The sequence below is a fragment of the Numenius arquata genome, chromosome 2 (assembly GCF_964106895.1).
Source record: "Numenius arquata chromosome 2, bNumArq3.hap1.1, whole genome shotgun sequence".
Lineage (NCBI taxonomy): Eukaryota > Metazoa > Chordata > Aves > Charadriiformes > Scolopacidae > Numenius > Numenius arquata.
The window spans coordinates 77,118,223-77,134,413 of record NC_133577.1 but is presented as its reverse complement, the minus strand read 5'-3'; the positions used below and the strand labels follow the sequence as shown (position 1 = coordinate 77,134,413).

The window sequence follows — 16,191 nt, the reverse complement described above, 5'->3', positions numbered from 1 at the left end:
CAGTAATAACTAGAAAAACCAATGGTATCAAGGATAATATGTGACAGTATCTACTCTGGGTATTTTGCAGTATCATATTTATAAATCAAGCAAGCTGGAACAGAAAATATACTTTCTCTTGTTTTGGAAAGACAACAGATGTAAAGAAGTCCCTTGATCAGATGAGACTGCAAATTCAGAAGCAGGTTTTGTGCACTTCTTACGCAGGAGAAATACAGACTGGGGGATCAGGGGGGAACCCAGACAAACTAGCCTGTTCTTACCACAAGACATCTGGAAGAAAGCACTGTAAAATCTCAGGGAAAAGAAGTGCCAAATCATTCACACCTAGAACACACACTGTCCACAGATTTTTTTCCTGTCTCAATATTCAGCAGCAGTGCAGGTAAAACACATTGGGATAGCAAGCCAGAACTTAACTTCCAAACTTGACTTTTTTCTGTGCTATCTCCCATAACTCCCCCCCACAACAGTCATCTGGCTTCTGTTTTTCCACATATTGAGAAAATACTTGCAAAATAACAGTACACTAATGGCGTATGTTGGCTGAGGTACATGAAAAGCCTGTATCTGTTCATGACAAAATAAACTATATGCGCTTTGCTACCTCCTTATTTATGGTCTGAAAGAAAAAAAAAATTAAAAAAAAAATCACTGAGGTGGTGAAATGGGGAATCTTAAAAATCATGAAATGACAACTGAAAATATTTTCAAGACTAACTTGCAGAAGGGAACGTCTAATTTTAAATTATTTTTGCTTAGAATACTCAGCTTAGAGTTCTCCTGTGGGTAATACCTCTAATTTTAAGTACAAAAATTTCAAAAGATTTAAGTGTAACATTAAAATGGTAAAATATGGAAGACAACTGATGGAACTTTTGGCGTTTTGAAGCGCTTAAATTTCAAGTGTAAATTCTGCATAGTTTTGCTACATTGTTCAGAAGTACATTATTGCAAAGGGTGCAAGCCAGCTTTTGCAGTATTATTGACTTCGCAGTCTTATGGCTAAAACACAGCTGCTTCTGCAGACACAGAATTCACTTCTGTCTCATCCATTTCTACCCACTCAATTGCACAACAAAGGGCAATTCTTTTCTCTATGCCTCAGGCCCCCCCCCCCCCCTTATATAGACAGGTAGAGCTGCCTTCAAATGCAAACTTCTCCTGCCACTCACTCCACTGCAGGGAGTAAAGAGAATCCTACAATATGAAGGTGATGAAAATATTCCTTAAACCTTAGGTGGACCAGTTTTCATCTTGAGTTTTAGTCTAATAGTCTCACGCCCTCAAATAACCCTGGAAATCTCCAAGGACATAAAAGAAAAAGAAATATTTCAAAAGTTAGAACTCCCCTACTCCGATGCCAATACCAGAACTAGTCTGAATTATCACTGGGACTGAAGCGTATTCTGACACGCTAACAGAACTTCAATACCCCGTGACAAAAAGCATCTGGCATGGCCACTACATTCAGAGCACGTCTCTGTGGTGGCTTGTTAAGATGTCGGACAGATGCTTGGATGTTGGACTTCAGTGCTTGGGGACATTTCTCTAATGGGCTACTTATTCTAAATACACATAGAAAAATCGGAACAAAAAAATCAGCTATGCCTTTGGTTTTGAACGTAGTTGTTGATGTTTTCAAGGAAAGACACAACTTGCCACGAATTTCAACAGAATTTGGGATGACACCCAAATTTAGGTACCCCAAATCTGAGATGATAACCTGAATTAGGATTTGGAGGCTACTTTGAAAATCCCATCACAAATCTTCTAAAAAAACACCTTCTGCTTAGGTTGGTACTTCCAGTAAATTAAACAGGTGCAATGATACTCAAGACAAATCTCAACACTTTCTGTAATATGGAATGTCCTTAAAACATTAAAAAGAAAAAACAGTTAAGCAAGCATTTAGTTAACTGTTTACTTTAAATTTGGTAAGAACGGTGTTTTATGCTACAGGGACAGAAGCTATGGCTAGGGTCTTTCATGGGATTTTAACACTGAAGAAACACTCCAAAAGACTGCTGTATTACTTTATAACAACGTCTGTCATTCTCACCAACCGAAGCAGACATCTTCAGGATATACCACTGCAACCTTTTTATAGTTTTCAGAAACTCTATAAGATAGAGTAAGGTTAGTTGTTTTATGCCACTGTGGCAGTGATATTTACATGTGCACCCAATATCGGCAGGTTGCTGAAAACAAAGGAAGACTGGCTCCTTAATTTGACGTACAAGGGAAGGCTGATAGAGTTTGTTTCGCTTATCTTTAAAATGACAAAATCCAGCTGGGGGCGGGGGGGAATAATTCTGCTATGTAAGCAAATGTAGAAGTAAGTTTTAATGAGGACTGAGCCAGACTTTCAGACATGCACACTGGAAGATGAAACGCAATGGACATAAATTGCAACAAGGAAAATTCTTATTGAATATCTGGAAATTTTCTCCACCATGAGGGTGATCAAACATTGCAATAGATTGCCCAGAAAGGCTCTAGAATAATCCCAAGAAGCCTAATACAATTTAGAAATTAGATCTAATCTTCAAATCTAGCCCTCCTTTGAGGGCAGGATTGGACGAGATGATTTTCACAGGTCCTTTCTAACTGAAATTGTATGATTCCTGTTTTCAGCTTAAACCATTTTAGCTACTTCTTTCTTTTAATTGTAGTGTCACACAAATCCAGGAAGACATTGAATATTCCCTGCTGAAGTGTCAAAGAAAAATGTGAGAGAACATTACCAAATTTAAAACAATGATTTTGTGATCCTCATTGGTTGCAATCTCTTCCTGGCATTACTGCAATTTTGGAGAGTCTCATTAAGAACTCCTGCCTCAGAATCTATACCGTAAACCACCAAGCTGGGGAAAAGGCTATCCAGTAGGTCTAACCAATGACACTTTGTAAATTATGGAAGTGATCTTGTTTTCCTACATTTCTTACAATACGAATCACTTCCAATTGTACAAGTTGCCAAGATAGTTGAAGACTTTTCCCTCCCATTACTACAAAACAGCAGGTGGGGAATAGCCAGCTGAGTTACTTTAGGCAGCAGTAATACCTTGGCTTACCTTGCTAGTAAACATGAGTACGAACTTGGCTCACTTTTTGTCTTAATAGCTACTGTCAAACAGACTTCTCTGTGTGTCAGTAAGGAATAGCAAAACATTTACATTTTTCTTACAAAAAGGATTAATTTTTCATTACACAATCCCTTTCACTAGTACATCAAGGTGTATAAGTTTATGATGGTGACAGCAGGGGATAATTTATTAGCACAGGCAGAATTGCTAATTAATACTGTTAGAACTAGAAGCACAACTTCAATTTAAGGACTTGAGTAGATTTTTTTTTTTCCTACTCCAAAAAAGGCACAAAGAGAAGCTGCTCTCTGCTTATCAACAGAAGTTTGACTGCTTTGGAAAGATGTTTCTGGATCAAAGCTGCCTGTAAATCTTTGCTCTAGCAGTGAAAAAGTAAAAACTCTATTACAGTTGGTAAGGTGGCAAGAAGCTACTGCCATGTAATATTTAAGTATTTTGGGTGGAGATAATATTTACTCCTCAAGCACGGCAATTCAGGTCAACCTCTTCATAATGGATGAAAATATGAGAAATGCCTCTAACAAGATGTCCACCTGCAATTAAACACAATAATACTGATCTTTCCCCAAACTTCTCCTTTGGGATGGAGGGAGAGAGGTTTCTTACCAAAAATATTAGCCACTTAACAAAATAATGTGGCCAAGTGTAACAAGCAGTTATACCATATACTGGAGAGCTGAGAGGAGGGAGGAATTTACAGATTAAAAACTGAGAGGTAACAATTTCTCAAGGAGTCAACTGGTCCTCTCCCAGAGTAGAAGCATGGTCCAAGATGGCCACTATCAGCTCCAGTAGCCCAGGCAGGCTTGTTTCTTTTAAAGTAATTTTAGAGTAAGTGGCAGCCCTCATTGCTGCAACAACCACAACAGTTTTGTGACACAGGCACCATGCATAAGCTGCAAATCTTTCACAGGACTTGAGATACCTCATATTTCCATATTTCACTTGTCCTAAGGATTTTGAATGAGTAACTTCTCTTCTTCATAATTAGCTTCAGTTGAAATAAAATTTATGTTGCAGATGATCCATTGAAGATTTCTAAAGACCTTATATGCAGTCTAACAGGATAAGTGCTCCCCACAAAGCTGACAAATACCAGCAGTCAGCAGTTCTCTGGTATAATCTACAGTTCAATCAAAAAAAAAAAAAAAAAAAATCTTAAAATGCTGCAACTTTAGTACAGTAAGTCTGCCCAAAAGAAATGTTCTGTACAGCAAAAGGAAAGTTTGTAAGACTGAAGCAAGTTTTGGTTTTCTGTTTTTTCTTTTTTTAATACTAGAAGGTACTCTTGCAATGCCAAGCTTTTATCCCTGAGTCAAACTGAGTTGAAATACTCTGTTGCATTTCAGATATAAAGTGCCAGAAGTCATCTATGGGTGCTGGCTCCTCGTAATCCATTATGAAGCTGTACTTCAGCAAAGGAAATTTCACATGAAACTGGGGCTGGGTAAGAACTTCCGTTGAAAATCTCTCAGAAGTACCTTTTGGCTTCTGCTCTTTCATTGCCCACTCCAACTTTGAGTCCCTTGGAATGCAGTTAAGTATTAAGAAATTGCTGGGCTTGCCTAGGAGGTTAAAACACTTGCAGACTGCTCCAGCACTCTGGTGCAAGTTAGCTCCCAGCCCAGGTCAGTTACCGAAACTGTTATCTTCTGAATAATTACTTCCTCAGCAATCTCAGTACAGTTACCCAGATCAGGCTGCCTATGAAAGGCAATGAAATTAACATAGCCAACTTTTCAGGAAAGTAAATTAGAAGCACTCATAAAAAAAAAAAAAGTCCTATCTGCATAGGTAGAGGCAGTAAACTCTAGGAAGTCTGATGAACAGCTGGAAAGGGAAGGAAGCATCTTCAGCTGGTGCAGCTATTTCTGTAGTGAATGTCTCACTCTACATTCAAACTTATGATCTGCTTTTCACTCACAAGCTCCTATTTTATTTCAAACCAGTTAGGAGGACAACAGTAAACACAGGTACACAGAATCATTGCAGATGGAAGGGATCTCTGAGATTGTCAATCCCACCCCTTTGCTCAAAGTATGGTCGCTTGGGGTTGCTTTCTGGGCAACCTGTTCCAAAGGCGTAACCACATTTCACAATTTAAAAAAAAAAAAAGGCGGGGGGGGGGGAGGGGGGGGGGGGCGGGATTCCTTATGTTTGAGTGGAGTTTCCTGTATTTCAGTTTATGCCCATTGCCTCTTCACCAGGCACCACCGTGAAGAGTTTGGCTCAGTCTTCCCTAGTCCCCTCCTCAGGTATCTGTCTATACACATGGATAAGATCTTCCCCCAAATCTTCTCACTTCAAGGCTAAACAGTCCAAGCTCTCTGTTTCTCCTCCTATGTCAGATGCTCCAATTCCTCTCTGTGGCTTTTCACTAGACCCACTCCAGGATGTCCAACTAATCCCAAATGCAAATAAATAATAATATGAAGAGGGCATTTCAGGTATGTTTTTTTTTCTTTTTCTTTTGACATCTACAGCAAAAGATTTTAAATCAATGCAGCTTTTTGGAGTCACTTAAGAATACAAATTACTGATCCTTTGTGTGATCATCATTTGTTTATCTCACATGCCAGATCAATGTCACTTACAGCAATAGGCAAGCTCTACCAAGGCAGACAATTTTGTTAGGTAGTTGAAAATTTGAGATTGTGGGTAGAAAAAGATTGAAGTGATTAATTTAAATTTAAGAGCAATACCCACAATAGAATTTTGCTGGCATTGTGCTACAGTTACACAAAACAAGTATCTTCATCTTAGTTGCATTACTAAAATCACACCTTTAGACTTTTATCAAAATATTAACAACATTATTAGGAATTATACTCCTTAGGGCAGGGTCTGCATGACAAGATCCTAGATGCCACTTGAACATAAATTTATTAGTTAAAAAAATAGAAATCCTACCCATCACCAATCTCATATTCTCTTTCTAATAACCACAGTTTTGGAGAATAGAGAGAGAATGTTGTAAGGCACTTGGAAAGCTCTAATTAGAAATCAGGTCAACTGTAAAGTAATTCTAGCTTCCACTTGCACCTAAAATAAGACAGCAAACACAAGGCTATGATAAATCCGATACAACATCCTCGGATTATTCACTGCAAGAACGTATTTTGTTATACTACTAGATATCTTAAGAAACAATTCAGAAGAGCAGAAATCTAATTCCTACTTTTTATTTCTGCACTGATTTTTTCTTCTGGAACTTTCTGAAAGTTTCTGCTTCAACAAGCTTTGTATCTCTTGGTACCACAGTAAGTTGGGCAGTCTGAATAGAAAGAAATAGCAGCAATTACTTTGAGAAGTTTGGCTCAGTTCCATGATGCAAAGAACGTGCATGTTCAGCACTAGAACTTCCATGAACTCATCTTGGCTACTTCAGAAATGGTTTCTCACTGTCACAGAGGCAGTGGACTTACAATTGCTAGCTTATCTAGAAGGCAAGGAAGACCACCCCAAGTCAAATCCCAGCCTTTCTGCAACAAATGTACTGCTAATCAATGAGAACGTCCTCCTTCTCACAAGGAGACATCCAACTAGGCACAAGGGAAAAAAAAAAAAAAAAAAAGTTCTGTGCTGTGGATTTCCCAAAGACCATCTTTTTGCTTGCTCTGACAGGCAGGTCAGGAAAAAAAATTAATTATGATATCAAAATTGAATTACCATTGCATCACCTAAAGAAAAGAATACGGAAGACAGCCATCACCGCAACTCTTCTAGGACAAGGCTCTGTTCCTCCCATCTGAACAAAAACCCAGGAAAAAACTCCAACCATTACAGGATTTCAGTTTGAAGTCATACAAAAAAGCCATTTTTATATGCTAACGGAAATCTGTCGTTTTCTTCTCTGATCAAGCTTCTTTCCCTAAAGCACGGCATACCAGCATCTTAAATTGTTCGGCCTTGAACAAGTATTTTGTTTACAATTTCTGTTCCTTTATTAAAATGCATTCTAAAGTAGTAAGGCTTGTATTTCAGAGTACCAATCTACCATATGCACACCAAAAGGAAGGCCCGTTCTATCACATTTCACATTATTTAAGAGCTGTATAAAAATTCCATGTACAAATTCACTACTTCAGTGCCAATCTTCCAGAATGATTATCCCTTTTACAACAATTTCTGAATTATCTTCTGAAATTGCAATGCATATTTCTATGCTTTTAAGAAAGTCAGCATCCTGCTTTTTTTTTTTTTTTGAAGCCACCATCCACTATTATATATGGATATTTAAGGAACCAAAAGGGCAAGCACCAAAAGAACAACCAATGCTCCCAGCACATTTAAACAAGAGTGCTTCACACCATTTACTATGGTAAGGCCCTTTTTAAATAAACGTGTGACTCACTGTTTGTTTTCTTCACCAGGAGGTGGAGTCTTGCCATGCCCCTCCATTACAAAATCCTCATGTTCCATCTGCAAAGGCAAGCATTGCAGGTCAGAAATCGGTGGAGCAAAACGCACATCACCTAAAGTGGCCCTTTTCCATACGCAACAACTTAAGACAGCCACTTTATCACAGTGGCTGGTCCAGAACAGATCATGTAGTTTCTTAGCAACATACGTACATCACCAACCCCATTGCTATAGTATCATTTTATAGCACAATTTTCAGAAAATCTTGCAAGGGAAAAAGAATGATTTAATGGCTATAGCAGAAGACTATCAGTCAGGGTATCTAGGTTCTAAGTTTTGCTCTGTTAGGGGCTTCCTTTGTCATTCTGAGTAAGTATGGCTTCTACTGCTTCTTCCTTACGTATAAAGCAGGAATTTAAAAAAAGTTACGTCTATCAACAACTCTGGAGAAAAATCAGAATTTTCAAAGAAACTTATTAACCACAGACAGAAACTGCTGTGAAAGTTGAGTACTTCTTGTGAAAAATAACTTTTATATGAAAAAGAGACTTTCACTGCACACGCATAGCTTACTTAGCAGGGTAAAAAAGAGGCCTAAGGGAATCTCAAATAGATGCTGTTCCAATGACAACATAAGGTAGGCATTTCCTTTGGCTCACATGTTAAAAGATTCCAAGGGCACTAAGGAAGTTTTCTGTTTAATTGTTTGCTTTTAAAATACAGTTTTAGCATACATTTTCAGTAATTTCTTTGGACAGAAGGAAGAATTACATTATATTTGATCATTAATTAATTACGCACTCTTCATTTAATTACTTCATTTAGCCAGAATTTCTTGCACAGGTAACAAAATATTCTTCTCTTTATACAAAAATTCAACACATGCACTTAGAATTTTATATAAACATCCAGATATACAGCTAGCAATGCTCTACTTCATTTGAAGCCAGCAAACAGGCCACACCGCAATACTCAATAAGCCATAAAACAAAGCAACTAAATCATAATCATACACAAATCCATGATCCACTACATTAAACTAGAAAGAAGAGAGAAGCACTATGCAGTCAGTAAAGGTAACATGGTTTGGTTAGACTTTGAAGGAGCCAAAAAAACCCCAAACAGAACAAAATCCAGCAGCCACTTGTGCCCCTACCCTCTCCCCAAAAGAGTCAAGTATACTCATCTGTACATTGATCCTGTTGACGGGTCAAAAATACTGAAAAAACATTAACTGTATATTGACATGTAACAAGGATAACAGAAATTACATTATTCGCCTGCACAGACACAGCCCTAAGCAAAACCACAAATGAACCGAGAAACTCATGGCTGGTGGTAATGACATTCAGAAGACAGATAGTCAATCAAATCCGTGTAAGGTAATTTCACATTTGTAAACACGTACCCATGAGACCCACAGTCAAAACAGTATCTTCATTTAAAAGCAATGTTTGAAAGCAAGAAAATTTTGCATTATAGTTTTGTAATTAACTCAGACTTTTATCCATTCCTGCCTTATCAGACACACTGAAACCTATTTGTACCTCAGTCCATCTCCAATTCTCAAGAGGTCTAACATCTGGACTCAAAACTATCTACCTGAAGAAAAAGGTATTTGTTCCACTAATTCTGTTGTTGTGGGTATAAAAACACAAGTGTGACAACTGGTAAAATAGCTACACATCTGTAGCCACATCACAAAACAGCATGGTTCTGTGAGTGATGGTAAATGTTTAAGAGACCCTTGCACAACCTGAAATCCTGTATTTTATCCTGTTGCTTGTATGAGACAAGTAGAATTCATATGAACAGTAAGCAAGGGAACAGTTTGTGGCCAGTGCTGGGAAGAAAGATGAAATACAGCCTTTGGGAGTAAAGCACTACATACAGCATGTACAGTGCTAAACTAACAAGATTCCCATATAAAATAGATATTCAATTTAATGAAGCTGTAGAAAAAGAGAGATCATAAAAACTGAAGTATAAAATGGGAATGATTTTAAAACCAAAAAGAACTTCGAAAGGAATGGGAAATTATCCTATTGGATCATAAACAAGAAATTTGAGTGAGAATGGGAACATCTAGTAGATCACCACCTGGACAAGGCAATTGCTGAAGTACTGCCAATAAAACTGTTACTTTAATATGAATTTTATATGAAGAATGCTAGTGACATAAGTGTTCCAGACACACTGTCATCTAGCATGCGTATCTATCAAAATTATCATTTCAAAGAAGTGGGCAAATAATTAAGAACAACAAATCACCTGAGCTAGAAACAAGATTGTAGGTCTAGACATAATCTCTTTTAAAGCAACCAGAAACCCCCATTCTACTTAAGAAACGTTAATCAGCTTGCTCTGCTTCAGACAGTAGGTAGAAGTATCTGAAATTACTAAAATCTGCATTGTGAAAAACTGAAGAAGATATGGTATGATTATGTCAGCATTGAAAAAAAAAGAGCTGGGCTTCGTGTACCTTAGAGAAGGCAGTCATTAAGTTTCTCACAAGAAGTTCACCAAGAAAATTAATTACAGAGTGAGAAAGTACTTATGAACGCAGAAACTGTTCAATACACAAACTACAGATTAATTGGTAGGTTTCCATTTATTAAAAAAGCTAACAAAATACATCAAGACACTAAAAGAGGACATGGGAAATTCAAGACATTGAGTATTAGTGAGCTGGATGTCTTTACAGAATGGATGAACTACTAGACTGGTAGGAAACAATTGGCTGGTCAGGCTCAGAGGATAATGGTTACTGGATTTTATGCTACCTGGAGGCTGGTATCAAGTGGCATGCTGCAGGGGTCTACCCTAGGACAAGGGCATTAAACAACTTCACCAACAACTTGAAGGGCCGGTAGGGTGTACTCTGGCCAGAATTTTAAGATACTTAACTGGGGTGAAGAGGTTCAATCAACTTTTCCGAGGGCAGGGCTGCCATTCAGAGGGACCTAGACAGGCTGGAGGAATGGATGCTACAGGAATTGTATGAATTCAGACAGGACAAACACAAAGCCCTGCACCTGAGAGCCCCTGGCAACAATACAGGCTGGAGACTGACTAGGGAGCAGTTCTGTGGAAAAGGTCTTGGCAGATATCAAGCTGATCGTGAGCCAGCAGTGTACCCTGGCAGGAAAGGTCAACATTATCCCAGGCTTTATTAAGAGCCTTGCCAGTAGATGAGGGAACTGATTATCGGCTCCACTCAGTGTTTATTATTCCAGATACAGGCTAATGCACCTTGTTTTGGGTCCTCCGGTACAATAAATACATCCATAAAGTGATGCAGTATGCCACCAAGATGCTCAAGGAGCCAGAGCACCTTCCCTACAAGGAGAGGTTGAAGAAGCTGGGCTTGTTCAGCATGGAGAAGAGACAGCTTTGGGGAGACCTAACAGCAGCCTGCCTGCGCCTACAAGGAGGTCAGCAAGGAGTCAGGCTCTCCACACTGGTGCCCTGTGACAGGGCAAGAAGCAGTGAGCATAAGTTGAAACAAGGGAAGTCCAGTCCGTACATGAGGTGACTCATTCTCACCAGGAGGACAGTCAAGCACTAGAACAGATACCCCTGGGGAAGTTCTGTAGTCTACTTCCTTCAAAGTTTTCAAGGCCAGACTGGATAAAATCCCTCGTAACCTCATCTGACCTCATAGCTGACACCCCACTTTAAGCAGGAGGTGAGATTAGAGACCTTACAAGGTCCCTTCCAACCTGAATTTCCCAGCAATCCTACGAACACAAGAGCAGGTTTGGTTTAATGTTGAGAGGTAAGATATAGGAGAAAAAAAACCCTACCAAATTCCTAACCCGGCAAGAACCCGCACTTCAGTGTAGAAAGGTCAAAGAAAAATACTTTAGAAGTTATTTGAAAAATATGCTATTAAGCAGAGAAAAAAATTAGTTGTAAAAACATAGATTGCAACACCAAACTTCATAATTCCTTGTGGATTTTATGTTTTATCTATCTTTATGTATGAAGATTTATTTGTGTATTAGAGGATTACAAAACAATAGAACACAGGTTTTTCCGTTTCTGGCAATGAGATCATTTTTACAAAGTGAAAGGGGAAGTTACATATAAATTCATTCCAAGGGCCTGATCTAGTGCAGCAATTTTTGCATTCGTCTTTGCAGAACCTTGCCTCTGATTTTCTTTTGCTTGCCTACATATACTAAACAATTTCATGATCAGTGATCTGTATTTTTCACTTTGAAATTTGCAGTTTTAATATTTTTTTTCCCTAGAAAATGCTACATAGTTTTAGTGTTCTAAAAATTCTAGGAAAACATATAAAGTAATATCAATTCCCAGCTTTCCCTGGCATTTAAAAGTAAAAATCACTTTACTGCGTAGTTCATCTTATTTCAAAGAGATACATCTGACTAAGAGCCTCCTGAAAACAATGAGCAAACTGCCCCAGTAAAATTCCACAGACATTGTTCACATTTTCTTAAAACTAGTTCTTAGGCCTGGCTATCTATTCATTAATTATTTTTGAGATCCAAAGAGTTATTTTTGAGATAATAGCCACAGTTAGCTGAAAATATTCTTCTTTTTCTTCTCCACCCACAGTTTTCATAAAATTCCTATGCACATTTCTTCCCCGCAAGTCTCTCAGTTTCTCTTCACTTTATCATCACTGTATCGCATCAGCACTCTCTTATTCTTCTTTTGAAGGAAGCTGGAGCCCAGAGTCCCCCCTAACTTTCAGCCATACACAGCATACAGCAACCACAACAGATCCGGGTAACTGCAAGCATTCTGAAAAGGCTTATTCAAGTCTTTAGTCTCTCTTGACTTACACCATATGGAGGAAATGCAGTTGTCCTGAGTATGTAGAAAGAGTGGAAGGTGGAGGTAAGACAAAACTCTTGTACCTATTGTATTCCTCCCTCCCAAGGAAAGAAGAAAAGGTGGAACAGCGAGGATCTGAGACACTTTAGTCTCTCTTGAAAGGACTGCAGAGGGAGCCATTGATTCCAAGAGGAGAAATCAAAGGAAGCGCACTCCACACCTGTTTCTCCTGGCAAGCAATGGAGAAGGCTTCAAGATCCTGGCAGCTGGAAGCAGGAACCAGAAATAGAACCTTAAACAGCAGGGGTGAAAGTCAATAGAAAACCTGTGTTTTTTAAAAAGGAACCACAAGTTGTTGAACTCTGTATTTTATTATTTCAAATAAAAATATACTTAAAAATCCAGGCAACTGTGAATATCCAAATTTGGACAGAAGTTTGTATATTAAGTGTTCTAAATAATAAAAAGCAATTTGTTTTATTTAAGTTAAAAAAAGCACAATTACACACTCAATATTTAGTTTTTAGAAAATGAAATATACCAGAAAAAGCTTAGACATAATAAAATATTACTTTCTTTTTTTTTCAGAAGCACAACACCTGTTACTACAGTTTCATACTACTCTTTCTAAAAATATCTTCAATGAGACCCTAATGGATTTGATTAATGACTAAACCTAATCTGGAGTTCCTAGATAAAGTCAGCCACACTTTGAAGGGTCAGAAAGTTTCAAGGGCAAAAGCCTAATATTTCCTGAATCCCGATGTCAGAAAGCACATTTTCCTAACAAAATTCAACACCTTCATTAGCTATCCCAGTCCACCAAAACTGACCAGAGCATAGGCAAAACCAAACATTTTCTCAGGAAGAGACAGATGCTTGTAAGAAATCCCATACTTACTATGAAAAGCTATTAATTTTAAACAGTATTTTGTCTTTTTGTCTTCACCACTTATAGAAACATACTAATGCAGCTCAATTTTCCCACTCATTGAACAGTTCCTTTTCTTATCTGTGAGTTTTTTGTGGGTTTTTTTCTGTTCTATTTTATAAAAAAGACTGCAACCAGCCACCTGAGTGAACAGGAGATGAAGACTCTTCTAAGATTTTTTTATTCTCTAGCATCTCAAGCACACGTGAACTGAAAACCTTACCCCGTGTACAACTAGACTCAGGTGAGGACCAGCCAAGGTCAAAAGCTGCTTTCTGCAGGTTGTGACAATTTTTATTACCTGCTAATTTTAACACAGCCTACTGCAGGCCCAGCTTACGACTGATAAATTTGGTGTTTTGTCACAACTACTCCTTTAACACCAGTGCACCTTCCCAACCAGCAACAGCAACAGCGCTACTGCAAACAGGCCATCAGCATTTCTTTTGTCTCACTAATACTTGCTTTAAGTAGAATTGCACAACCTAAAGGTCAAAATCCAAGCAGTTAGTTACTAGTGACTACTGCTAACAGTGGTGGAAGCCCTATAACGCCAAGCAGTTAGAAGAACTAGTCAGAATTCTCAGAGACAACTTGAGATTTAACACAAATGTAATCACTACTCCAAATGAAAGGAAAGCTGAGTAACCTCTCTCCCTGGCTGTATTATGAGCACTTTGGAGAAACTGCGCTGGGGAAAATTTTACTCATTAGCAACAGATTAATTAAGTTTTTAATTGAATTTATTTTATTAAGATCAATACAATTTAGCTACTAACACTTTAATAATTTTCTTCAGAATAAATTAGTGTTAAGCTAGCATCAACAATATGCACAGAATAGCACAAATTGGTTAGCAAGATTAGTCCCAAAATATACTTTTTAGATTAAACTTTAATTTCAATGCAGAAATGAAAGCATTAAAAAAACACCTTAGAAACAATGATTTTAACTTAAAAGAAAGAAAAGAATAGAAAAATCTCCTAATATAAGAAAGAACAAAGTATTTTTGTGAACAACACAGGAAAGTCTTAGAGACAAGATATGAATGAGAAGTTAGCGAATTTTTGGTCTCTTTCAGGATTTTGCTTAATTGTACAGCATTGTGATGTTATTAAGTTTTCATTTGAACCTATTTCTACCTTTTTTTCTCCCCCTCTCAATTTTGCCTAAGCGCAGTCTTGATATACAAAAAATACCAACACAAGATGTGAACCATCTCCTAGCCTACTCACAATTCTCGCAGTTTCTCATCAGCATCTAGATTGAGCATTTCAATGTCATTACCATCACACAGTCCTACCTGGTTCTCCTGTTAGTAAAAAGAGAAGTGAAAACTTACTAACTTCTGCTAAATCACATATCACATCCAGTACTCCTTGCTAATCATTTTGAATGCTAACACACTTAAACCGCATATAGTTACTTTTAAAAATCACTAATCTAATATCTATGTTTGGTATAGGCAGCCTAATGGTACTTTAATTCCTGACTCGACAAAACATTACAACATTAACTATAAATGCCAACACATTAACTTATACCATCATTAAAATGTGCATCATCCTTACAGAACAATAGGACAGATTATCAACGGGGGCTCAATTAATCATTAAGAACAGAGAAGTTATGTAACTCACAATATGTAATCTGTGTTTCATCTAAATAAGCACCAAACCTGCAGCTTTGGTTAAAAGACTAGAAGTTTTGCTTCTACCTCCAACTGTCACTAATTAATCACCCGCACTTGCAGAAATAACCTATGGCCCATTTTCTATGTAATTTTAAAACTGTTTATGTTATCTAATTTTCTGTGAAATACCCAGGAGCTTAACATGAATTCCATGCTAATCTTAAAACAAATGGTTTTATGAATATCATGAAAACAACACTCACACTTTGGAAATGCTAAAAAGGTCAGGACCCCAGCCACATTGCATATTTTATAGATAAGAAAGTTTACTTGATTAAAAAAAATCATTTTTTTAAAACACATTACTTAGCTGCAAAGCATTTCAATATACACACATTGTAATTCATCTGAATCTTGCTCGGAAGGTAATTTGAACTACCTGGTAGTTTGCAGCAAGATACTGTTTTGCCAGTAACACCTTCAACCACCAAAGTATGTAAGCCACTCGTGTTACGGTATGACAGGGTATCTAGAAATGTCATTTGAAAACTTCAACTCTGAAGCTGCCAAGGCAGCTTTGGATAATAGTTCAGCAATCTCAGACACAAAATGCATAAAGCATTCTGAATGTAAGCAAAAGTGCTCTTATCCTGCACTACAGTTGCACTCCATCCATTTCTTAGTGTGTTCTGTACATACTTAGTATAGATCTCAGAAAAAAATCTGAATTTAGTAAGACATGAGTAATTCCCATCTTTTATTTAAGTAACTTTCTGAATTATTCTTCAGCTAAAGATCATTAACATTTAACAAGTCATGAATTCCTGTGATCTTCTGCAACTCTGAAAACCCTTTTACACTTCCATAACAAACCTTTTACACTTTCCATTTAGGGGAAAAATCTGACCCAAAAGCCCTTGAGCAGTTCACCCACCACCACTACTTTGCAGACCAATGACTCCATTTAGTCAGCTCATTTTACAGCTAATTTACTATTTATGGTACAGACACACATGAACAAGTTATAGCAGTTTAAACTGACATCTGTAAGTGGCTGTTATTTTGATGTTAAACACCCTGACAGAGAAGAGAGAAAAACATGTTAACTTTCTTCCACTTAGATTTGGAAAGCTAGATGATGCATTGCTACAAAAGGACAACAGGCACAAACAACAAAAAGAATTTTTAATGGCTCAAGAAAGCAGGTGATAATCAGAATTACTGAAAATTAAACTACACTTTTGCACTACACATTCAATCACCCTCACTGCCACAAATACTTTTTTCTGCTGTTTGTTAGAAGTGACTGAAAGTGAAATAAACCAGGCACACACAAAGAGGTGCTGAAT

The 16,191-nt window shown here is 37.6% G+C and overlaps 1 protein-coding gene across 2 annotated transcripts in view; it reads right to left on the bottom strand.

Moving 5' to 3' along the window:
* Positions 1-16,191, bottom strand: part of TNRC6B (trinucleotide repeat containing adaptor 6B) — a 134,566-nt gene that overhangs the window by 86,946 nt on the left and 31,429 nt on the right. The window contains exons 1-2 of one of the 2 annotated variants that reach the window (XM_074144286.1): positions 13,362-13,403; positions 7,465-7,532 (exon numbers count right to left, since the gene is read on the bottom strand). In XM_074144286.1, coding sequence (XP_074000387.1) covers positions 7,465-7,532; positions 13,362-13,403 — 110 coding nt within the window. Of the gene's footprint in view, positions 1-7,464; positions 7,533-13,361; positions 13,404-16,191 lie in introns of those variants that run through there. The other variant, XM_074144285.1, reaches the window with a different exon arrangement.